General features: G+C 42.6%; 3 protein-coding genes across 5 annotated transcripts; all 3 read left to right on the forward strand.

Annotated features, from left to right (window-relative positions):
• The first annotated feature begins 693 nt into the window (after window positions 1-693).
• On the forward strand, window positions 694-7,266 carry plin3 (perilipin 3). The gene is made up of 8 exons (XM_053848219.1): window positions 694-833; window positions 3,113-3,202; window positions 3,367-3,562; window positions 3,941-4,023; window positions 4,159-4,390; window positions 5,642-5,970; window positions 6,196-6,414; window positions 6,568-7,266. The coding sequence occupies exons 2-8, from the start codon at window positions 3,134-3,136 to the stop codon at window positions 6,700-6,702; spliced, it is 1,263 nt and encodes a 420-aa protein (XP_053704194.1). The 5' UTR covers window positions 694-833; window positions 3,113-3,133; the 3' UTR covers window positions 6,703-7,266.
• A 176-nt stretch (window positions 7,267-7,442) lies between these two features.
• zgc:77486 (uncharacterized protein LOC405808 homolog) lies at window positions 7,443-15,874 on the forward strand. 2 transcript variants are annotated; one of them, XM_053848231.1, is made up of 6 exons: window positions 7,443-7,606; window positions 8,315-8,505; window positions 11,528-11,642; window positions 12,125-12,252; window positions 12,337-12,444; window positions 12,873-15,874. In XM_053848231.1, exons 2-6 carry the CDS (start codon window positions 8,343-8,345, stop codon window positions 13,019-13,021), a joined length of 663 nt encoding a protein of 220 aa, XP_053704206.1. In that variant the 5' UTR covers window positions 7,443-7,606; window positions 8,315-8,342; the 3' UTR covers window positions 13,022-15,874. The 2 variants fall into 2 exon arrangements, with proteins under 2 accessions (XP_053704206.1, XP_053704213.1); XM_053848238.1 differs by lacking the exon at window positions 7,443-7,606 and adding an exon at window positions 7,848-8,254.
• Window positions 15,875-16,770: 896 nt separating this feature from the next.
• On the forward strand, window positions 16,771-23,442 carry abhd17ab (abhydrolase domain containing 17A, depalmitoylase b). 2 transcript variants are annotated; one of them, XM_053854022.1, is made up of 5 exons: window positions 16,771-17,349; window positions 18,190-18,560; window positions 20,582-20,776; window positions 21,326-21,505; window positions 22,149-23,442. In XM_053854022.1, exons 2-5 carry the CDS (start codon window positions 18,196-18,198, stop codon window positions 22,372-22,374), a joined length of 966 nt encoding a protein of 321 aa, XP_053709997.1. In that variant the 5' UTR covers window positions 16,771-17,349; window positions 18,190-18,195; the 3' UTR covers window positions 22,375-23,442. The 2 variants fall into 2 exon arrangements, with proteins under 2 accessions (XP_053709997.1, XP_053709998.1); XM_053854023.1 differs by lacking the exon at window positions 16,771-17,349 and adding an exon at window positions 17,356-17,656.
• The last annotated feature ends 501 nt before the right edge of the window (window positions 23,443-23,943 follow it).

A 23,943-nucleotide genomic window follows, 5' to 3' on the forward strand; every position in this document is an offset into this window, starting at 1 on the left:
CAACATTGAGAAGACATAAGTCACAAATGAAAATGAAGAATCTAAAAATAATTTTTCATGCAATATAAATAATTTTGAGGCCGAGTGTAGCTACCAATTTACACAGTTGGTGGAAACAATCCACTCAGAGGACAGCCAGGCATTTTCTCAGGTTGCCATCTCAAAACAAACACAAGGCAGACGCTGAAAATGAGCTTCCAAGGGTGGAACGCAGATTTCATTTGATGATTTAATGTGTCAAGGTTTCAGGTTTTTGTTTTAATGATGTGCTCTACCTGGCAGTTTGTATTTGATAGTTTGATTTTTGTGAACCATATACTTCTTAAACCAATACATAATGTCGATTGTGTGAATCAACCTAATTCTTTTCAAAGAGAGAACATCGATCCAAAGGCTCCAAATAAAATTCAGTGTTAATTTATATACTAAAATGTCAATAATGCATCTAGAAACCTCCTTCAAAAAGTCAAAAGATGGATGAGAAAGTCGATATGTTTGGACTTCCAAACAAAAACAACAGCGATCATTTTTCTCTTCTTCTTCAGACTAAATCATCTGAGGTCCACACTACATGTTCAGGAATGTGTTCAAGTGACGAGCCACCTGGATCGAAGTCAACTGAAAAAAAACTGTCTTCCAGAAGTCCAACCTGTCCGACATCGTCTGACCTGCAGTGACCCCTGCTCGCTGTGATTGGATTGGTTGAAAGTTTCGCCGTCCCTCCTCCGAACGGTGTTAAACTTCCTCCGGACGTCACCCGCTCTCGGCCGTCATCGCTGGACCCTCGTTGTGTCATCAGTACGTTTAACCAGAACGGGATCGGAGAACTTGAGGTCAGTGTCTCTCACATCTGTGCGCTGTTTTCTCCTGTGGGATGTGATCCAGGAAGTTGCTAAGCTAACTAGCATCTTCTTGTTTTACTGTCTGTACGCCAAATATATTATGCCAATCTGGTAGTAAACACAGTCTGATATTACACTTGAGATAGTCGAGGTTGCTTTTAGATTAAGATAGTAGTGACCATTGTAAGTAACGGTTAATAACCACACCTTAACTGGGCTAAAGTTCAACCGTGAACTGTCAGTGGCGTCATGCATGAGCTGTCAACCGAAGATGAGATTTCGAAACTAAATCTCTGGCTTCAAGTCGCTTCGAGGTTTTTCAGATCATTGTCCGCTTATCTCCTTGTGCCTTGAACTGCAGTATATTTATCAAGTTGTATTGTACAACCTAAAAAGTTATCTTGACGCTGCCTTCCACTGTTATCCATTGTTTTCCTCTGACAGCGTGAGTGTATTTCGTTTTCAAACTGCTTATACCCTCTGTGAAGTAGTGAAGAATTTCAGACTCGCCAATGTTACACAGAATGTATGTGAAAAAATCACAGTATGGTATTTAGCAACCACTAGATGTAGAGGAATGTATGTATCTTTGTTCATGTGTTAACTTGATCGTTGTTTTTTTCTTTCCACATTTGGATTATTTAGTTTGGAATGACTGAATATGTATTACCTTCTCGTGGGGACATATAACCACAACCTTTCCTTCACGTGAGAACACTAGTTTGGTACCTCTTGATTTAATATAACAATGGTTGGGTACAATAAAGTGTGTATGTTATTTTCCAGATTAAAACTTTCCTCGAAATGCAGTATTGTCTGAATAAACTAGTAGAAAAGTAGTGGATTGTAATATGGATTTTCACCTGAACCTGGAAATGTTATCTCTGGTTCATCGCTTGCTCATAAACAGTAATCTCAGAGTCAGTCCAATTTGTGATAGAAAATGAGTCCAGATCTAATCTTCTAATCTAAAAAAAAACATTGCTCAATCCAGCTGTTGCAATACAGTGAAATTTGCGATCACAGAGATTAGCACATGATAGTGGTGTAAAAGTAACGGGAAATATGATATGAACAGAATTTGAATATTCAATTTGTTCCCCTCACTTCTGTTGTTGACATAATGTCCCGTTTCTTTCACTTATCGGCAACATTTTCATTTATCTGTGACTAACTCTCATACATATGTAAAACGGATTTTTACTGTTGTTTACACATAACTCCGATGGAATGTGAAACAACCTAAAATTGAAACACAGCTAAAGAAATGATTGGAAACTCCGTGCTCTTCTTTCTTGTGAAATGGAATCAAATGATTTTGTGCACCAAGTGACGCCTGAGCAAAGGTTCAAGATCGAAATGCAAGCATTAAATCTAAACGAATTTCATTATCTCAGTGAATTGAATCCCGTTAATTAAAATTATTGATTCCCTGTTGTGCCACTTAATTCTCATAGTAATATGAAATGAAGATATAGGCTTCAAATACCACACAAGGAGCGATTACAGATGTCTGTTATGTCTTTAAGCACTTTTATCGTGACAACATTTAGCTGCTTGTGATGTTGTCCATTATGAACACACAAATATACTGTATCTGCACAATATTATTAAATGTCATATTGTCCCGTCTAATGTTAACACACACACGTATTAATGTTAGCTCTTCATATCTGTCTGTTTAGCCTCATCATAACAGAACTTTTTCTGTACCATTAATTGTGAATCCCCCATTTATACTTCACTGTGTGATCAGATATATAAACCACTCCATGGTGTGAGCACATGTGTAACTAGGTCTGTATTGCTGGCTCCTTTATAGTAGATTTATTGATGTATTAATCTCCATTCTACTTCCATGTTATCAAAAATCAAGTACGATAACGTTTCAAGATGGCACTTAATATTTCTACATTATTTTATTTGATCATTCTCTTTTAAAGTGTGGCATAAATGTAGCATTTTTCTACACAGTATATGTGAATTTGAAATGCTGCTCCATGTCAAGTGAGCTGTAGTTTTATTCAGTTCTTTTCTTGTCATGTCTAAAGAGTCTCGTTTTTGCTGTGACTTGGCGATGCAAGATGGAATAACTATCGCTCCCATGTCTTGCTTCATTGGCTAACCACACAGTAATTTGATTTCACATTCACCAGACTGCTCTCTGGACGAGATAAAGTCTGGGATATTTGACAACTGAATATCAAGTATGTCATCATGAATACCAAGCACTGTGAGGTGAATCATTTGTGCACTATATTCCATCTCAGAAATCGAATCCAGCAGTCACAATGGCAGACGACGGCAAGACTAATGACGCTGTAGCTGCAGCCGAAGACCAGCAAAATGGAAACCAGCAGGTGAGGAGCACCTTGACACACTAGACAGTTAGAGCAGGAAACCACATGAAGTCTGAGTGTCCCCATTGTGACAGCCACTGTGAAGAATCAATCAGTTTCTCCAAATGAAAGTTCAATCGATCTTCAGCTTGTTAAATGTGGCTCCTCTTGTTGTTTCTTCAAAGAATGTTGTTTCTCGGGTGATCGGTTTGCCACTGGTGAGCTCAGCTTGTGAGGCCGTTTCCAGCGCCTACTGCAGCACCAAAGACAGCGTGCCCTTGCTCAAGGGAGTGATGGATGCCGCGGAGAGTGGCGTACGCACCTTGGGAGCAGCTGCCGCCACGGGGTCCAAGCCACTTTTGGACATAATTGAGCCCCAACGTAGGTCAAAACAATCCAATATCTTTTGGCACAGTCCTTCAAAGTATACTTTTAAAACTCTAAAACTTCCTGAACATCATTTGCTGCTCTATTAAAAGCACCAGAATAGTGACACAATTCAATTCATGTTCAATCAGTTGAAGCTGTGGTTACGAAACTTATCCATTAACTTGTTTCGAGTGCAATTGATCATTTAAGCAGCATAATTTACAGTGTTTAATGTGTCATTGCTCTACATTAAAGACGTCCCGTGAGCTTGCGCACTCACTGTCCAGCTTTAATGTGGCACTAGATTTGAAGGAGCGTACTGACATGTCAACCATTCATTCAACTTCAACCAGTTGTAAGTTTTTAACAATAACGATGTTTGTGTTTCAGTTTCAACAGTCAATACATATGCCATGAGAGGACTGGACAAGATGGAGGAGTCTTTGCCAATTCTTCAGAAGCCAGCAGATAAGGTCAGAAATCTATCCTTTTAATTGTCATGGCATTTGATTCTCTGCATAAAATGAAAATAAGTGAGGAAGTCAGTGATGGTCTGACAGAAGACGCTCACCAACACCATGGCCCTTCGTCTTCCCCTGCCTCCTCAGGTGGTGTCGGACACAGTGGGCATGGTGTACCAGTCGGTGGCCGGGGCCAAGGACGTTGTGATGGGGGCTGTTATGGGAGGAGTGGAGTTGACACGCTCAGCGGTCAGTGGAGGCATCAACACTGTGATGGGCACCAGCGTGGGCCAGATGGTCAGCAGTGGGATGGGCACTGCACTGAGCCGATCGGAGGACTGGGTAGAACAAAACCTGCCAATAACGGAGAAAGAACTTGGTCAGTATCTGATCATTCCTCTACACAGCCCTAATAACCTTATGTCTTTTGTGAACGTTAACCAAAATAAACCCATTTGGGTTTCTATCATAATCCTCATGAGTTGTTTGAACCAACTTTATTAATGACTTGTTAAAAGACAAGTTAAAGGGAAATATTCTCAGATGTAAAACAAAATACAATATAAGTCCTGCACTTTTGTCTCTTAGAAGAATAACTTGAAAACAAATGAACAAGGGAGTTTCAGGATTGATTTGAATAGGGCAACTTAGGAGTGATTAGATGTTGGTGGAGTTCTGTAGTTTCATCTGGATTTACGAACGTTTTTAAAGTTTTATCACTCAATAGAATTAGCTTTGCTTCTTCTTCGCACCTTGAGTGCGTTGTCAGAGCGATGCAGGGCTACTGCCATCTGCTGCCCGATTATACTCATTGCAGCTAAAAAAAGAATATTGGAAAATAAATGTAGGTCAACTTAAGGTTAGAAAAATGAGAGGCTAGGCTGAGGTAAGAACTCTCTAGGGTGCTTTTCTTGTTCATTCTTTTTTGTGATTTGGTTTTTTAAACATCTTCGCACCCTCTTGTTCAGGAGGAGAGAAGAAAACCCTGTGATCACCACCAATTAATAAATAGTTTTAAAATGTTTTTTTAGAAACTAAGAATATAACTGCTGAGAAATTTAAAATATACACCACTTAAACCTTAAGATAGTGTTGCATCATTGTAATCAAAATGTTTGAAGAGGGAAAACAACATTTTAGATAAAACATGAAAGACCGAGGTCTGACCCAAGCTTGATGCAAATCATGGGAGAGTGGCCCTACATCCTTAGAATTAGAGATTGGCTGCTTTCTAACCAGTGAACAGCATATTAGGATTGCAAGAAATAACCAAATTCTGGATTCCAAGAATGAGGTAATGAATGGATGATGTTATGAATAGATGATGAGGTATTCCAGTCATGTCGCCTTCTGTTAACTTGGCGGGTTACTGGCCTTCGGGTTCCAGCACTCGCAGCTCTGACATGTGCTTCTGTGATGTCATGGTGTCACATTAACCTCCCATATGCTAGTGCATCACTAAAAGCAAGTATTGGTCATATTTCTCACTGCATATAGACAAGCAGAGAGAAAACAAAAATCAATCTACGTGATCAGAGACACCACAAGATTTCAGAAAAATCTGAATAACTGGTGTACAGTTGGTGTAGCATTTGTTTGCCATGGATTCATTAAAACTCTTGTCCCACAGCTGCTTTGGCTGAACCCCCCTCAGGTGAGGTGATGACATCATCCAGTAAACCCAGCTACTTCGTCCGCCTGGGGAAACTCTCCACCAAAGTGCGGGAGCGAGCCCTGGAGCTGTCTCTGGTCCGTGCCCGAAACGCTAGAGAAGCCACCCACGCGGCCGTGACCCAGATCGCCTCCACTCTGGACCTGCTGGAGAACACTCGCACAGCCACCGGTCAGGTCGGGGGCGCTACTGAGCAGCTACAGCAGCGTTTGATGGTGTGGAGGCAGGCGCAGAGCGGAACCGAACTGACTGAGCCCAAAACTGAGGAGGGGAAAGGAGAGAATGAGGTCAGAGATCATAGTGTCATGCAGATATGCAAAAAGTGACTATTCTGTTGAATGCCTTCTGGGAGCAATTCCACTCACTCCTGAGGATGGGCTCGTATTCCAACAACCAGAAGTTATTTTTCAAGTTGATGGTTTCAGGTTATTCTGAATTGTCCGCGAGTGTGAGCGCTGATTTCTGTGGTGGATGACAACACCCTTAAAATCCTGTCTTGTGTCTGTGTGAAGCCGCTTGAATCTGGGGTCCTGTCCATGGTTCATGGTCTCACCGCCCAGCTGCGGACTGCTTGCTCCAACGTGGTGTCGAGTGCTCAGGGCCTGCCGGGTGCAGTCCAGGATCAGCTGTCGAGTGCAAGACGATCAGCCGAAGAACTCCAGTCGTCTCTGAGTAACAGCGGCAGCCTCACACCGGTCTTACTGGAGCGGAGCCGCCACCACTTGACCCAGGTAACTGATCCACTGACCCAGCTTGAAAGCTCCATTTGCTGATGATCTTTTCATCAATGGACATAATATCTGAAAGCTGCACTGATAACAGGGAGGAGGGAATATCAAAGAATATGTATATCATTGACTGCTTGTTGTTGTGTTCCTCTACAGGTACAACAGTCTCTGGATGGGGTCATGGAGTACTTGTTAAACAACACCCCTCTTAATTGGATGGTGGGGCCATTTGCACCTCAGCTGGTTGAAAAGGCAGCGTCAGAGCCAGAAGAACTGACAAACAAAAGCTGAAGACTGTGCGAATAAAATGTTTTGCTTTGAACTACAAATGAGCTTGTTAAATTCCACATATCTGCTCACTTTAATTAAAGCACTATTGAAATATAATGGTTAAAGAAAATGATGAATTCATTGAATGTCTGTTTATTACTTTCTATTTGTAATTTAGGGGAAATTGTATTTTTGATGCCTCTTTAATGTAGAATTTTCAGAACATCTGTTAATTAGGAGGTGTATTATAAAAGACACAATAATTGACAATACTTGTTTTTATTCTCAATGCACTGTTACAAGTGGAAGAGTCTTGTGAAAGGCCAGGGAAGAGTGGACAGACCATTTGGATGTTGGAGATGGAGACACCAGGTGAAAGAAGAACAACCATTGAGGTTCATGGTTGTGGGACACGAAGGGGCTTCAGTAGAGAGGGTGATCAAACAATGCATTTTTTTTAGCTCTTTTTATGTAAACAAGAAAAAAAGTATCTCTAGCTTTAGTTTGCAGTCAGTGTCCAGGGGTCGGGTCACTAATGTCCAGCTTGAATGCAGTGGTGAATGACCCTCAGTCAGGTGTCTGCACCAACTCACAAGAGGTCATTCTAGGTGATGATTTACAAATAAAAGGGAAATTGACTGACTTCAAGTGAAACATTGTGTGTTGTCCTGGAGCTAATGCATGACGGCCCCAACACAGAACCAGTGTGTTGTCCTCCTTTCGAGCGTCCAGGGAAGAGCGCTGCTGGACTTTGCCATGTTGTCTGACTGAAGGCAGGATCGATGCTGTTGAATGACGTCATGGTCGTTGTTTCGAATGTCGGCTGTCTGAGCTGTGTCGGAGGCCGCTGGCTGTGCTGAGGAGCTCCACTTCTGCTCATCTGAAGCCCGAGCTCGACGACAGCGTCGGGCTCCTTGAACCCTAGGTACCCGCGACATCCTCGGCCGATACGAGAGCGGCCCGCTTGCGGTGGACGGTAACAAACCAGGCGGGACTCGGTATTCGGCGACTACTCTGTTTTTTGGGTGCTAGCGCGCTGCTAACGCTAGCCTGCTAACGCCAGCGATTTGATTTCATTACAAACTCGCCGGTTGAATGTCACTCCAAGTGTTTTAATCATCCTTGCTATGTGATTTTAGGTGTGGTTTAAAACGACGAGAGCGCCACTAGTATTTCTTTTTTGCATTGGTAGACAAAACAACCGGCCAGGCTGTTTGCTAATGTTTTAGTGTCTGCTATTCAACCGTCCGATGTTTGTTTCCTGTTGGAAAACGGAACAAACAAAACAACTTATTGGTTGGTTTTAAGGTACCATTGGTTTGTTTTTTGGTTCAACTGGGGATTCTGTAGTTTTACTTTCTATCAGGTTTGAATTCATTTATGGGTCATAAGTGAGTGACTTTTATGCTGGTCTCAATAAATGACGTTTATTTCTCGGCGATGTATCAAAGGCAGTTTCAAGCTTTTGTAGTTCCAGGTTTATATATACATCCCATGGCTATCTTCACAATTGTTCTTGTGTGATCTAGTCCACTTCCTTCTTGTCAGATCTAAACTTTTTTTTACTCTTAAGGTAGTACATCTGTTGCACTGTTCTCAATTGCCGGTCCACTGAACGTGTGTCTCTTTTCAGGAATATACTCTCCCATCCCCCCTACCCCATGGCTCAAGAGACCAATCAGACACAGGTGCCCATGCTTTGCACTATGGGATGTGGATTCTATGGGAACCCCCGCACCAACGGCATGTGTTCGGTCTGCTATAAAGTACATATGGCAAGACAGCAGGGAGGTGGGAGATCCAGCCCACCGGGAGGAGAGAAAGGTACGTTCATGAGATTAACCTTAAATTTGCAATTGACACTCTCTACAATGGTCACTTGGAATGCATGATGCATTCAGCAAGAGGTTCGTGAATACAGATGTTCTTTGAATGTCATGTGATCTGACGTTCAAAATGCCCTCATAGAAAAGACGGACAAAATATTTGTAGGTGTCTTCCTTGACACCAACACGTGTTCTCTAAAATCAATGTTCAAGCTATACATGAAAATGTCACAGTCCTTGTTGAACTGAATTCCCAAATCCTTTAGTAATAAAAACAATTGAATACCATTTCCTTTTAAAGAATGCCTCTTACGATTCTTGTAGAGCAGGGGGCCCCATAATGCCATGCCAGGGTTGCAGGATCGTAGAGCCATGCAGCAGTCGCGTGAGACCGTATCGATGTCTGTTCCAACGCTTGCAAAATAACTAGTGAGATTTAACGCCAAGTTGCTATGACGGTTAGCATGTGAGATGCCATTACTCTCAACTGTAAACTCCATTGTAATGGCTTAAAACTGTACAGCTCTTCAGCCCAGTTAACCAGCCACAGTGGTTGATCAGTGAAATGGGGAAAATACAAGCTATATGTCGCCAAGATGGAGGCTGGTCACATCAGACCAATTCAATTACAGCTATTTACATTAATTGCTCAAATTCATGAATAAAGCACCGGCCAACTCTCCAGCAGCCCCGCTTCCATCGACCGTGAGAACAGTGTATTTGAGCACTTTTACTGTCAACAAAACACATGTAATTTCATCGGTCTGATGTGACACGGCTAATTATATTGGCGGCATCATTTGTAATCGTGAGTTTTTCATCACTAGTCCCAATGCAAGGTCCCCTTTTCAGAACCTCTCAGAGATGGTGTGACCTATCCTCTCGCATTTTTAAGCCAGTACCCGGAAATCACAAGCGATTCTACAGTATTGACAGCAATGCTGCTTGTAGACCAGTCGTAAAATAAACAGATTTGCATTGTGTCATATGGATTCATGCAGTCAAGCAACCGCAAATATTCAGCCTCCTGTTTTGTAAGACTTATGTGAAGAAATGGAAAGTCATATTCCTCTTTTTTGTTTTATTAGCCATTATAAGTAGCTCAAACCCGAATAAGTTAAGGGGTCTCTGATTTAGAGAGTTAAGATGTTTGCACACACGAATGGAAGCGAACCACATTTGGACATTCTTGAGCCTCGCACTCTCAGGTTGGTCTGCTGACAGCATAACTAACTTTGGAACGTGTTGTAATGACAGATTTCAATGTAACAAGTCATTTCAAGATTGCAGACATACTTTTTCAGAAGGTATGTTCTTCTTCAAAAGGCTAGGCAATAAATGTAGCATACCCAGAACATAAAGTCCTAGTAGAATGAGAAGACTTTGTGTGTAGTCTGTTGTGTTGTAGCTACTTTAAGGCAAGTCACTACATTGGTCTATTTTGAAACTGAAGAGCTTGTGACACATTTTGGCTTGTTTTTAGTATCTACTTCAAACGAAGAGCAATCCTCAACAATATATGTAATATTTGCAAGCCTGTCAAAGATAAAGTTATGATTGAAGAACTGCTGTGGACTGCATGACGTCCGCCATCCTTGCCTCATATGAATGATCACGGTGTTTGGGGGGTGCACCATGACGGAAGCCTGAGTCTACCCTAGCTACAGACTGCTGTTGCGTCATGTCCTACAATCATGTCTATCTCACCAGCATCAATCTTTTATTTGTTTTGTGTCGTTCCAGACAACCAGTTAGGCCCATTATCGTACAGAGCTTTGAGTGTCACAGTCTGTGTGTGTGAGGCTGTCAGACAAGTATTAGTCTGTGAATATAAATTAATTCATTATTTATTTATTATAATTCATTCATTAAATCAGTTAAATACAATTGTACAAACTGCCGCTAACGTAACAACATGGCCGTGGGTTTTCCAGCTCCTGACCTGCAGGTCTCTTTTGTAAGTCTGCTGGGAAAACATGTAATTTATCATTTATAACCGTGCAGACTCCCATAATTCAACATATTGCGTTATTATTTTAAAGCAAAATTATACATAGTCAAAACAGTGTCATTGGCATTTAAAATGGACAGCAATTTTCATCACCTTCATGGTACGCAGGGTCAGTCATTAGACTTTTTGGTTTTTGTCCTTTCGAATAACTCTATATTAATGTGGAAGCAAGGCTAGATGCATAAAGAATTTGACTTTTTTCTTTGTACAGTTCAATAGTTAAATTGATATACGTTATTCATATCAACATAAGCATCAGTTCATCTCTTTTCATCATAATATTTGGCCTGGCGTGTTAAGGTGTTGACAGGATAAGATTGTGTGTTGGTCGTATATAGAATGATTTATTGCTTGTGTTAAGTGAACAACGCAGGAAACATTCAATTTTTTCCAAATTGGTTCTGCTCCAAAGACCTATTACTGGCTAAGATGCTATGTAATTATGTTTGACAATTTGTGTTCCACATATATTCCGCATATATAGTATTTACTGTTGTTTTATCTTATTGACGTATACTTGAGCTTGTGTATGGTGGTTCATTAGGACAGCGGTAGCTGGATATGGTGTCTCACAAGGATGTTATTTTTCGACAGCAGTCACATACTGAAAGATCAGCTAGTTCCTGTGGGTTTTTTAGCAGGGTATGTTTGGGTATCTTTGCAGAGAGTAAATAACTCAAGAATACACAAGAAATGTTGTGAGGGATGTGGGAGGCCTTTTGTGCGGTTAGACCACTTTTCCAGCGCATTACCTCTGACCCTCACTTCACCCAAGTTCTTTCTTAAGAGCCAAGGTGGACCAGAAAGGGTTAGGTATTCCACTCGAAATTCCAAGCTAGGAAGCCATATTTTTTTGTACTATTTTGACATCATTTTAGCCTTAAAACCTCTGGTTTACTACTGGAGAGAAATTCATTTTGTATATAATATTTGAGCATGACTATGATGTTGTAATCGTGTGGAAGTGTAAGTGCTACATTGTTTTCATGTCATTTATGCTCCCTCATAGCATCTACATCAGGAGTTGGATCACCAGAAACATCAGCCTGTGTCAATGTGGAGAGCACAACCTCGGAACCGGTCACAGAAATGGCTGTGACCTTGTCAGAGGAACAGGCGAGCAGGTATTTTGGCATTGTGTGCAATGTAATGCTGATTTACCTCCACCTATCATTGGATTGTATATAAACAAAATCACATAACATTTTCAGTAAAACTTTCAGACTGGCTTTCAGCTACCATTTTTTTCGAGACACAGCTCACCAACCCAATGGCACTGTTATCACTTGCAATCTGATATAGCTCTTCACAGTCACATTGTTTTTAAGTCAGATTACATAGATATGTAATATGAGAGTATTAGGTTGATTAAAAACACGTGTGAGATGAACTGAGTTTCTCACCAGAATTTTAAATAAAACAAGTATAATACTTATTTACAGAAACAGATTTGCATTTGTGAATTTAAACTTTTCAATTCAATTTTAAGTTTTGTTCAGAAGGTTGACGATAAAGATAGCAAAATTAATTGTTAAAAAGCCGTAAACACAAAACTCAAGGCTCTTTGGCCGGCTGTCAATTCATAGCGTCCAATCTTCTCTCTCAGCCCATGCTCTCCCAGACCAGTAACCCAGCAGATGACGGAGATGAGCATCTCTCCAGAAAGTGGGGTAGCAGATACTGATCAAGCTCAGGCAGAGGATGGGGAAGATGCAGGGACTTCAACATGCACAGGTATTTTCCTGAATGTGGATATTCTACATTGATACATGGATAACTGACACAATTCTTTGCTTGGTTTGTGGTCACTTTTAATAGAACCAGTTGGAGAAGTAGCACAGGGCAGTTCAGACGGTGACAAGACCCCGGATAAAAACAAGAAAAAGAACCGCTGCTTTTCTTGCAGGAAGAAAGTTGGCCTCACTGGTAAGTATCAGTAACCATTGTAGACGGTATTTCTGCATAGAAGTCTGTCAGAATAGAGTTATTTCTGGAAAGCTGCAACCACAAGTCATTGTGCTTGCACTTTGTATTTTAGGTGTGTAAGGTCGATGGCGTTTGCGGTTCTGTTTTTGTTGGGCATTATTTTGAACTCGCATCGTCTTCTATTCAGATATAAATCATTGGTGCAAATGTTTCCATCTGTTTAGAGTAAACAACCCAGGAACTGAAGTGGCCCATCAGTGGCAGGAAAGTGTATTTAGTGAGGTCAGGAGAGATGTGTTGTTTTCATACGTCATCACCAAAGATGCAGCTTCACTAATCTGTGCAATGTAAATGTTGAACTTTAGTCACATTTAATGCTTGTCTTTGAAATGATGACCCTGATTAAACGGATGTCCTCCCTTCCTTAGGTTTTGACTGCCGCTGTGGAAACCTGTTTTGTGCCATCCACCGTTACTCGGACAAACACAACTGTACCTTTGATTACAGGGGGGAAGCCACTGAACGCTTACGTAAGGACAATCCCCTTGTTATGGCGGAGAAAATACAGAAGTTATGAGGAGTGCAAACATGTCTTGACTCTCTGTACTTCAACAATGGCGACACCTGATCTTGGCTTCATTGGTTCATGGCATAAGAGGGGTGGGTGAGAAGGCCACAGCTTGGTTCCAGAAACTTCCCTTGCTAGCATCTCCCTCTCTCTCTCTCTGTCTCCACTAGTGACTGTCAGTGGATGAACTTTTTAGTGTGAGAACATTTGCCTGAGAGCTGGGGAGATAGCAGTATGGTGGAAAACAGTGTTGCTGTGGATAGAACAAGTTTTGTTTTGACCCAGCTTTGAGGGCTTTAAACTTTTTCCTGTGGGCTGATGAGGCCTGGGGAAGCTGTTGAATGTGTCAGAGCACACACACACACACAAACACGCCGAGGTCACGTCACATAACTGCGCAATTCCATCCATCAGCAAGACTTTTTTAAGGGCTTTGGATTTCTCCCTAGAGTAAACTGATGTCAACTCCTCTCTAGATTGGCGTTTTTCCCACCTCACTTACTCTAACCCCGTTGGGGTCACAATTTAGCATTTTCCAGAGATTCTTCTTATTCTGATATCACGCATGAACCCGGGGAACATTAGAACTGTGGCTTAACTGAATGATTGACTTTTGTGTTATTTTTCTCTCGCTATTTTAATGAGCGTATGATATCTATCAGAAGATCTTTATTAATATATTGTAGCTAGCTTGAACCGTGTGATTGCATTATATTTATTTCTATTGTTTGGATGGTCTGTACTAGAAGATGAGCGGCATGTGACAGCTGGCTCAGCATCAGATTTCAATACGATTTATAGCCATTTTAAAAGAACCTCCGACTCCCGTTGCACCGTTACTGAAGCACAACACCAGCTCAGATTTGTTCTATGTGTGGCTCATTTAAAATTTACATATAAACAGTTAAGGAGGTAGCTTGAGTGTGTGTACCTCCATGTTGCCTTTTTTCTTTCTATAGAGTGAACGTTTGGGAAGCAAAATGGTACAGATGAGCACTGGTGTTGATCCATGCCTAGATGGTTTTCCTCCGGGTACTCCGGTTTCCTCAGACAGAGCAAAACATTCATGCCGGTCAAGTAGCTTTGGGAATTGGTCATAGTTGAGGATGTTGGTCAATCTTTACTAGACCTGCAGCCCACTGCGAACTCTGCGTCGTGTTCCCGGCCGCCCCGAGTCTATCCTGACGCTCCCTGTGACACATGCCGAATAAATGTGACCCATAGATGCATCAACTGAAGATTGTTCTGATGCTCATGTTACCAGCGCTACTCTCCGCACGTTAAGCTTGAAGCCACACGGTGCAGAAGTAGCACAATGCATGACTTAGAAATAAAACTCTAAAAAAAACCCTCATACATACGTTCCTGCTCAGATGTAAATAACATTGGGTTCCAATACATATAGTGTGCACATTATGTACATCCACGAAAATAAGGACTTTCTACAAAAGAACTGCTTTGTTTATGAAGTGTTTCAGAAGAAAAGGACGCTTCTTGTGGCACAGACATTTTAATCTTCATCCATTCATCAGCACACAACCTGCCCGTTTACTGTCCAAAGATTTTTTATTAAATGGCTATATCATTATCATGAAGGTCAAACAGCCTCCTTTTTTTATCCAGAGGTTTTGATTATTCAGTCCATTTCATCTTAACCTATTAACCTTAAGTAGTTTCGCTTCCATCCTGTTATTTATTTATGCATATAAAGTGATATTACTGACCTTTATAGAAATGGCCTTTTGAGATGTTTGTCGGAATTTGGTATTTAATGGTTACAGGTGAATCACTCCAGCAAGCCAATGCCTCCGCTAAAGGTTTTGTTCACAAGTGAATGGGTTGATGGCTGTGGAAATCACTGCCTCAGTGTCCTATCAATTTTCCTTCCTCACCTCTCTCTGAAGACCGTAAGACAAAACATCAGTCAGAAATGGCTGCAATAAATTTCTTCGGGCTGGTGACTAATATTTCATTTGGTTAGGGGAGCACCCCACAAACTCGAAAGGCTTGGAGCGGAGCCACTTCTTTGCATAAAACAGTTTGTTCCTTTGTAAACTTAACCTTTCAAAAGGACACCCTCTGTATTTGGTGCTGTTCATTACTGCCTTGCTAACCCTTAAAGGTCAGTGAAATATCTCTGAAAAGACAAAGCATAAGGTATGACTGATATGTTCCGTGTAATTATCTACAACTACATTTTGGTGATTTAGCTTTCACAAGTAATATTGACATGACAAAACAGGTATGAAGTATGCATGTTGTATCTGCGGGGCTCTGTAGTATGTGTATCTTGTATTAAGAGAAATCTAAGCTGAGGTTTGGGGTTGATAACATTTTAAAGTTGTGAAACATGCTTTTGATGATTTTTCAATTTGATTTTATGCTTCACTTTTTTTTTTTCGAATGACTGCTTCTGTCATGCCAATTTCATTTGAAACAAACAAGCAGTTTGAATGTAAACCACCACAACAGACATTTAAGCTGCATTGTATCCAACTCTTGTGATCCCGACTTTAACTGTGACTCAGTGAAGTGGATTTGAGGCCCGGTTTTATCAAGGTGATGTCAGACTGTTGGCTCGCTGAGGTCTCTGTTCGCAGCACCAGCAGATAAACGATAGTCTCATGATTACGCTCCTTCTACCCAACAATCGCGTCTGGTTTCATGATAGAACAAAACCAATGTGGTCGCTCACTATTATATTTTAAAGCCTTAAAGCAAAACCTTTTTAGTTTGTCTCCTTTGCTACTCCAGTCTCTCAGAATCAACATCAGATGTCTGTTTAATTTTCTTTGAAAGATTTAGGATTGTAAAATGTGTAAAGAGTTATTACAAAACAATAAAATCACAGATTATTTTAAACTGGTGTGTTCTGTATTTTGTTATTATTATGCGTGAACAATCTCAACAGAAAGACCTTATTGCGTCAGATAACCTCGGTGGAATCTTCCCAAACAGCCCAAGCTTCTTCACCCTCTCTGACTCCAGGACTGGGCTGCTGGAGCTGAAGACGCCTGACGCTGTACGGGACCGGTTTGAATAGCAGGGGAAGGGAACAACATAGCGATTAGAAGACTGACATTGAAAACAGTTTGTCTGGGTCAACGTTTAATATCTGCTTTCAAGTGGAGTGCATTCCTGATCTTGAGGCAGACAACAGAAGAGAATTGGAGCTGATAGTGGCGGGAGAAAGGCCATCTGTTCATAGAAGTTTATCCTCTTGATAACATTTAAAAGGTAGTAAAATAGTAGTTAAAGGCAGCACAAGTGCTTGTATGTTCCATGTGTGGGAAAGGTAACCTCCCAGCCACTCGCCCTGTGTTGGTGAGGCAACCTCCAGCCTCATGACCCAGATTCTACTGAAGAATAATACAGTCGTTTGAAGTGTTTCTCTGTAGAGGAGTCTTAACCAGATACTGTACTATATCAAGCATTTGCCCATTGTTTGTGTCGTGACATTTATTTTCGATCTACACTGTTTTTAAACAAGTCAAATGACCGTTAAAGGAAATCCTTGTCTTGAGTTATTTTACATCTTGTATCAGGCGGTGAATGTTTAAAATATTTTTTAGTTCATATATTGTTTAAATACAAAGTCATTTTAGAAGAAGCATTTCATTATGACGTCTCCCAATTGTTCTAAGAGCTTTCAATGTGACATTTCGGTAACCTTAATTTTCTCCGCCGTCATCTACTGTGACGTCACTTTTCCTCCAATTGTCCGGAGGCGCCTCCTGCGTCACTTCCTGTCAGCTGTCGCTTCCGGATGCGGCGAAACAGCAGAGTGAAAACAACACATCATAGTTGGAGTAATCTGCGTGACAGCGCTGTCCCGCACCAAACCTTCGTCGGTTGGCGGATTTCAGAAGATATAGATGAGGATATCTTTGACCTGGAGCCGTGATGAGTTGAGGTTTCCCCGGAAGAGACGTGTTTTTGTGTCTTGTTGCTCGTCTAAGCCCGTGTCGCGTCATTTAGCCGAAGGCTCAGACGACTGTCTTCTGTTGAATGTCACCGCTCGACGCTTACCTACGCTCCAACACGAGAGAGCCGCACCGTAGACGTACTTAACCAGCTAAATAGTGTCCATCTGTCTACTCCGATCGCGACGAATATAATCCGGATCGATAAGTAGAGCTTCGACACTCAACAAGTGGACAAAATGGACGAGCTGTGGACTTCAGTAATAACCGAGCACATAGTCGGTCAATAACGCTATTTGCCGACGACACATTTCTACTTAAGTGTCTAGTGTTGGTGCTGGAGGAAGTCTGCCCTGTTTATTTTTGTGCCAGCACGTTTTATTTTTAACCCCCACTAAGCTTTCAGGACAACAGGTAAGTCCACTTTTTATATAATTAGCCGGTTTGGCTTCATGCTAACGGTGCTACAAACAAAAGTAACTTATTTTCCTGAGTGCGATGTTTCATGAGCAGTACCACTCGTTTTGTAGTTGCAAGGAAGTGGTGGTCTAATAAGTCGTTGAAGGTCAAGGGCAATTTGTTATGAGCTAGTTTGTTATTTTGGTGACTTGGGGATTTATACTGGAGTTTCTGTTTCTGTACAATTCACCAGCCTGTGACATAATCCTTGACGACTGAGACCATGGTTGTCTGCCACAAACAAAGTCAATGATGTGTCAAAGTGAGTGGTTTTTATATCATGACCAGGAGTGATGTGATAATAGAGCAGCGTGTGAGAATGTATCGAGTTTTCATTGTACAGCCCTTGTGGCGAAAAGGAGCCAACTGGGGGGAAAAAATCCCTTCCATGTTGTGTTGTTCCTAGCTTGTTCCTGTGGTCTCAAATGAGGTAGAACTGAGAGACTCGTGTGAGCAAAGCTAGCTCTGTGAGACTGGCATCTCATTTAGAGATGGGGTGACCAGATCAGTGACCCGTCTGAGTCCTGCACTGGCTGCGCCGACTTTGCTGTTACACTTGAGACCTGCTGTAGATATAGAATAATACTTCTTGGATTTAAGGAATTCACCCTCAAGTAGCTTTAAAAAGCACATGAAGCATAGATGGATTGATGCAATGGAGAGAGTTTTAGATTTCCATCATTCCAGTGTCTAAGTGTCTGATTACATGACTCGGTTATAAACGCTATATTGTGTAAACAGTGGGATGATGTGGGTTCATTAGCACAGTAATCCTCTTGTCTTGCTGCTCCACAGTGAAAGATGAATGGCCTCTCTCTCAGTGAGCTCTGCTGCCTCTTCTGCTGCCCACCCTGTCCCAGTCGCATCGCAGCCAAGCTGGCCTTCCTGCCCCCAGAGCCCACGTACGCCTACCTACCAGATCAAGACAATGCCCCCAATGGCCCAAGTGCTACTGCAACGTCAAGTATAAGGACTCGGAGTGGCGCGTCCGTCTCTGGAACGGCAGGGGCTGCTGCCGTGGAGGGGAAATGGAAGCTACATTTGACTGAACGCGCCGAGTTTCAGTATTCTCAAAGGGAGCTGGATACAATGGAGGCGTTCCTGACACGGTCCAGCAGAGGGAACAGAATTGGCTGCATGTATATACGTTGTGTTCCCAACGCCAGGTGGGTGGATTTCCGTTTGAGTGACAGTGCATCACTTGAAGGTCTCTCAGATGTAGTTTGTCTTGTGAGTGTACATCCGGCAGCACTTTCTTTGCTCATCTCCCTGTTGACCGAGCTGACTCAAAGCTTTTCTCATCCGGCTTCCTCTCCAATTTGCTGTGTATGTTTCCATCTTTCTTTGCTGTGAAGGGTTAGCGTACTGGGTTAGCATCATGCTAGCGTGTTCAAATATATCCAGACTTGCATGTTTGCATAGACTCTCCGAGTCTTCGTCAACACCAAGGTGGAACCAGCTTCAGGGATGTGACAGTTACACATTGGTGTTTGGACTCTGAGTCATAGTCAGGTCTTCAAAGGAAGTAAAGTGATAAAAGATTCTAGCCACGTCCTCTTAAGTTGAAAACATGCTCATATATTTTACAACAGTTGCCTTTTGGTCGCGCTAACTATTCAGGTTTTTATTGATTTGTTTTCATCTGTTATTCAGTCGCTCAACCTGTTACCTGTGACAAGCCTCTCACACAACCAGTCTGTGCCTGGTTCTTAATGCAAAATACAGCTCAAACCAACATTCACTCCCAACATTTCCCCCAATGAAAATGTAACTTGAGTTTTGACAATGATGGTAGAAAACTGTCAATTGAACAAACCTTTTAATAGATATTGTGTGAATCACCTCGAGGAGTGTTGTGTTATGGACTGACAGACAGTTTAAAGGCTCGTCCCATGAACCGCCATCCAGTGCCTGTCACATGATCTTCCCTGACCTTTGAGCGAGCGCTATAACAATTTGTCTAACGACTGAACCAACAACGCTTCTGAGATTTTGAATGAGTTCTAACCCAAAGCAGAAGTGGGGTCCTGATCCAGAGTGTGGGATGTCGGTCTATGTTGGTGAAGAAGATCCTGTCGGTATCAACCCTCACTAATGGTTGTGACCCATCTCCTCCACAATGAGCCATTTAAATCTAGGGCCAGTTCACGACCCACTTATACTATATTGTGGAGGACATGGCTCGATGGCTGGACGGAACAGGATCAGGTCTTGGTGACAGCTATGCACCATGAACCATTGCTCAGCTGCTAATCCCTTCCACCAATGTAAACACAACTAGTGAGCTTCTTACTGTCAATGAAAAAGTAAGTATGCACATGAACAGCAACCTTTCAATGTAGTTCACGCACAGTACACTGCTTCCTATTGTACTTGATTTTCTCAGTAAACTATGTTGTGATTCATCTACGCAACAGTCAGCGCAGTCCTGCTGCTGGACAATTCTATTGGTCTGTTGTTGAAAAGTTTTCGCTGGGTTGTGTTACCGTGTACTACCATGTTGAAATCATGGCGGACAAGCGTCACCCTGGTCTGTGATGCTGCGTCGTCCCCAGTAGCAGGAGGGACGACAGCAATAGAAGCTACAGGCGTGATGTTTTCACAGACAAAAGATTGCTCTCCAAACCGCCGTAGAACAGAGATCAGGTTGCTCAAAGGAGCTGAACATGCATTCATGGAAAGCCGCCAGGAGGCAGACAGACCGGGCTTCACGCTGCATGGCCTCAGTCTCAGGTTCAGTGATATTAGCAGAAGTATGAGTCATGGGTTCGTCACAGTAAAATGATCCACTCTGATTACACTCCACAAGGTTTGTTCTGGTGGAGACTTTGTGGCACATTTTAATCAAGTATGGCAACGTTTGTTCTGAGCAAACGCCAGTCTCAATGAAGCACCACCAAAGCTGCCCAAAACTCTTTCGTTTTTCCAGTAGGAGAAACAGTGAGAAACCATTATCGCAGTGTTTATTTAAAGAATTTTAGCTTGTTGTGTCAAGGAGGGCCGAAAGCTACAGTCGAGAATCCAGATACAATGTTTCTAATCTGTCCTTGATGGGCACTGTGGAGCAGAATTTCACAGGAAACCAACCAGCATTTTTCAAACAAAATGACATCCAGTTTGACCACAGTGGAGGCAGTGCTCAGTGTTTTGGTAAAGACTTAGACTTATCGTCTGTGATTTCTTTCAGATTCACGGTGCTTTTCTCGCACGGCAATGCCGTTGACCTGGGTCAGATGAGCAGCTTCTACATCGGACTTGGCACCCGTATCAACTGCAACATCTTTTCCTACGACTATTCGGGCTACGGCGTCAGCACCGGGAAGCCTTCAGAGAAGAACCTGTACGCTGACATCGACGCCGCCTGGCAGGCGCTTCGCTCTCGGTATGTTGGGACACAGCTGACGGATTCTTAAAGACGGGAGATGAAGGTGTGAGCTGAGCGTGGGATCAAGGTGTTGACTGACATTTCAAATCGGTTGATGTGGCTCGGAGTGAAGCTGTTTCTTCACAACTGTATGGTGTGATGAAGCGTCTCATTAGTGGGAGCAGAGCTGCGCTGAGGCAGATGCAGACTGAAATATCTGCCCTCATATTCAGCTGATGTAATGAGGAGAGACTCCTGCTCTTAGCTCTAGTGTCAGACCATGACGGAACATTCTTACATGCCTCAGTGACAGTCACTGAGGATTCCGTAGTAGGGTTCTCATTTGTCCTGAACGTCGCTGGTTGCTCCACTTCTTCCAACATGGCAGTCTGTGCTGACTGTGCTGGTGCACTCAGACCTGTGTCCCGCCTCTTCTGGCTCTGCACTGGGGGCCTCACTATTGAGGGTGTCCAGGAGGCACCTCTCTATGCTGAGAAAATCCTTTTCTTTGGATGACTGAAACACTAAAAAGTGACACGTTTCCTCTCCTCCAATGTGTCTGCCCAGATACGGGATCAGCCCAGAGAATATCATCCTGTACGGGCAGAGCATCGGGACTGTTCCCACGGTGGACCTGGCCTCCCGATACGAGTGCGCCGCAGTCGTCCTTCACTCCCCGCTGACATCAGGAATGAGAGTCGCCTTCCCTGACACCAAGAAAACCTACTGCTTTGATGCTTTTCCCAAGTGAGTCTGTCGTGTTTGCTGAATGTTTCCTCCCCACGCTCACGTTGGTACTAAATGAAAAGAAGTATGTGTCAAGGACAGACAGCTTTGATGGCAACACTTTTATTATTTACAATGTTGTGACCCGTGAATCAGAGAATCAAACTGTGGCTGCTCATCTCCTCTCATACTCCCGATTTTAGCAGGATCATTTCAGCGTCTTTCCAAATTTGAGAGTGTGTCTGGCGACATCTGCCGTTCAGGTGGCGAAACTTCCGATTTTTGCTCCTTAATGAAAGGAATTAAGAAATACAGTGGATGTACTGTATGTTTCACATCACATCACATCACATTCAAAATACTTTTCATTTCGTATATTGCCACATACACCTGTAGTTTAGCACAAAACTATTGACCTTGCCTTTTTATTCATTATGCAGACACACCTAGCTGATGTAGGACGACATAGTCGACTGTGGTCCGACAGACATGTTTGTGGTTTCATCCCATCGTCAGATCAGATCTGAACAGATTTGACTGCCTTGTTGTTTGTAGCAGTGAGGGACAAAGGATGCCCTTTTGAGTTAGAGCTCTCTGCTTATGAAATGGTACAGGCTCCATTGTCCAAAGCGTAACGTCTGCTTGTCTTTTCCGTCGGTTTAAGCATCGAGAAAGTGTCGAAAATCACCTCCCCGGTTCTGATCATCCACGGGACGGAGGACGAGGTGATCGACTTTTCTCATGGGCTGGCTCTGTTCGAGCGCTGCCCCAAAGCGGTGGAGCCACTGTGGGTGGAGGGCGCCGGACACAACGACATCGAACTGTACAGCCAGTACCTGGAGCGACTGCGGCGCTTCATCGGACAAGAGCTGGTCGTCCAACACGCGTGAGCAAACGCCTGCGTCGGTTCTTACACGACTCTTAACCAAGTGGTGCAGACAGGGCTGGTGGAGAAGGGAAGGGGCGTGTTGGATCCCAGCAACACTCTCTGGTCCACAGGTATTTCCTGCTGCTGCCCCAAACTCAACCACAGTGGTGACACACAGCCAGCGTTTGAACCCACATGTATCCATTCACGCCCTTCCTGCTCCTTTACTCTTCATATCTGGGCTAACACTAAGAAAGTCTTCTAAGAAATTTAATCTGTTTGTCCTCAACGATCAAAACAAGTTGGTTTAGACAACATTTGTTTGTGTGCGTTCTCTGGACTTAACTCTCTCTCAGGGTCAGTGTTTGTACTTCCTGAGTCTGTTTTAAAGATTCGCTGCTTTGTGGACATCCTCACGTCTTGTTTCCATCAAACACAGCCACTCCTCTGTCTTATGCTTTCTTGTCTTGACCAGCTCTGCAGCTGCTTGACCGCATTGGATGTTACACTTTTCTGCGTTGAAATGCTCCAGACAGTATTTTGCTTACTCAGCGTAGAGAAGCTCTCTTCAAAGTAGTCCTGAAATGATGACTAGTCTTCAGTGCTGCAACTCTTCTGTCGCTCTCACTCGTTTTTCTTTCTCAGTTTGTTTTTAACTTTGCTTGTTTTGAGAGTTATTTCTCAGCCTTCAAACCTGCTGGTGCACACGACCACAGACGCCACCACCATGTCATGCTTTGCTTCTGAACTCCATTAGAAATCTGTCATCTTCTACGGTCAGTGTAGCCAGTCTCGATCATCCTTCCATCATGAGAGACATACCAAAGTGTTTTCTCTCCACAACACAACGCAAATGTACTTTAGTTGGCTTGTCCACTACACCTTGGTTTGTTTGTGAGGTTTGTGTTGAGTGACTGGAGCCGTCATGTAACTGCGCATGTATGAGTACTTTGTCATTAAGAACACTTTTGCAATGAATTTCTGTTTGTCGAAAAACCAAATGTCATTGTTAAATCATCCATTTTTAGGTCTTACTGGTTACTTTTCCTAAACAAAATAAAGCAAAAAGATTTCTATCAAAGATGGGTGTTCCGTGTGTGTATATTACTGGCCGTCTGTACATATATTTTATTTTTATCTTTACTCTTGCATCCTTTGTATCTTTTTTCACTTAATAGTATATTGACGCTGTCATTACACGGATATCTTGTGCCTGTCTGACAGTGTTAACCAGAGAATGTGAATACACACAAATTCACTTCAGGCACATCTCAGTTAAAAAACTGTTGACAAATGTCACATCGGTTTGTCAGATCCTGTTGACAGAAAAGTTGAGCTTTTTCTCTCAACGACAAGACATTTCTCTAATCTGTCGTTTATGGGAACAAGTTTTAGAATACAAGGACTCTTGTATGGGTTTTACTTGACTTAATGTTGTGTTCATGTGTTAAGAAGATGACCATCAGCTCCACTAAATCAGACGCCATAGTTCTCAGCTACAGAAGAGTGGAGTGTACTGGTTATACTGGTTACTGAGCTCAAGTATTCTGGGACCTTGCTCAAGAGCGTGGGGAAGATTGTGAGGTTGATG

This window comes from Synchiropus splendidus, chromosome 1 (genome assembly GCF_027744825.2).
Source record: "Synchiropus splendidus isolate RoL2022-P1 chromosome 1, RoL_Sspl_1.0, whole genome shotgun sequence".
NCBI classification, from domain to species: Eukaryota; Metazoa; Chordata; class Actinopteri; order Syngnathiformes; family Callionymidae; genus Synchiropus; species Synchiropus splendidus.

What these genes read in the sequence shown, in the direction of transcription:
- plin3 (XM_053848219.1), top strand. Translation starts at nt 3,134, where the DNA reads ATGGCAGACGACGGCAAGACTAATGACGCTGTAGCTGCAGCCGAAGAC. An exon ending in AGCAAAATGGAAACCAGCAG is followed by an intron (nt 3,203 to 3,366) that starts GTGAGGAGCACC and finishes GTTTCTTCAAAG; the next exon opens with AATGTTGTTTCTCGGGTGAT. An exon ending in GCCGCCACCACTTGACCCAG is followed by an intron (nt 6,415 to 6,567) that starts GTAACTGATCCA and finishes GTTCCTCTACAG; the next exon opens with GTACAACAGTCTCTGGATGG.
- zgc:77486 (XM_053848231.1), top strand. Translation starts at nt 8,343, where the DNA reads ATGGCTCAAGAGACCAATCAGACACAGGTGCCCATGCTTTGCACTATG. An exon ending in CCCACCGGGAGGAGAGAAAG is followed by an intron (nt 8,506 to 11,527) that starts GTACGTTCATGA and finishes GCTCCCTCATAG; the next exon opens with CATCTACATCAGGAGTTGGA. An exon ending in AGGGACTTCAACATGCACAG is followed by an intron (nt 12,253 to 12,336) that starts GTATTTTCCTGA and finishes CACTTTTAATAG; the next exon opens with AACCAGTTGGAGAAGTAGCA.
- abhd17ab (XM_053854022.1), top strand. Translation starts at nt 18,196, where the DNA reads ATGAATGGCCTCTCTCTCAGTGAGCTCTGCTGCCTCTTCTGCTGCCCA. An exon ending in CGTTGTGTTCCCAACGCCAG is followed by an intron (nt 18,561 to 20,581) that starts GTGGGTGGATTT and finishes GATTTCTTTCAG; the next exon opens with ATTCACGGTGCTTTTCTCGC. An exon ending in TGCTTTGATGCTTTTCCCAA is followed by an intron (nt 21,506 to 22,148) that starts GTGAGTCTGTCG and finishes CGTCGGTTTAAG; the next exon opens with CATCGAGAAAGTGTCGAAAA.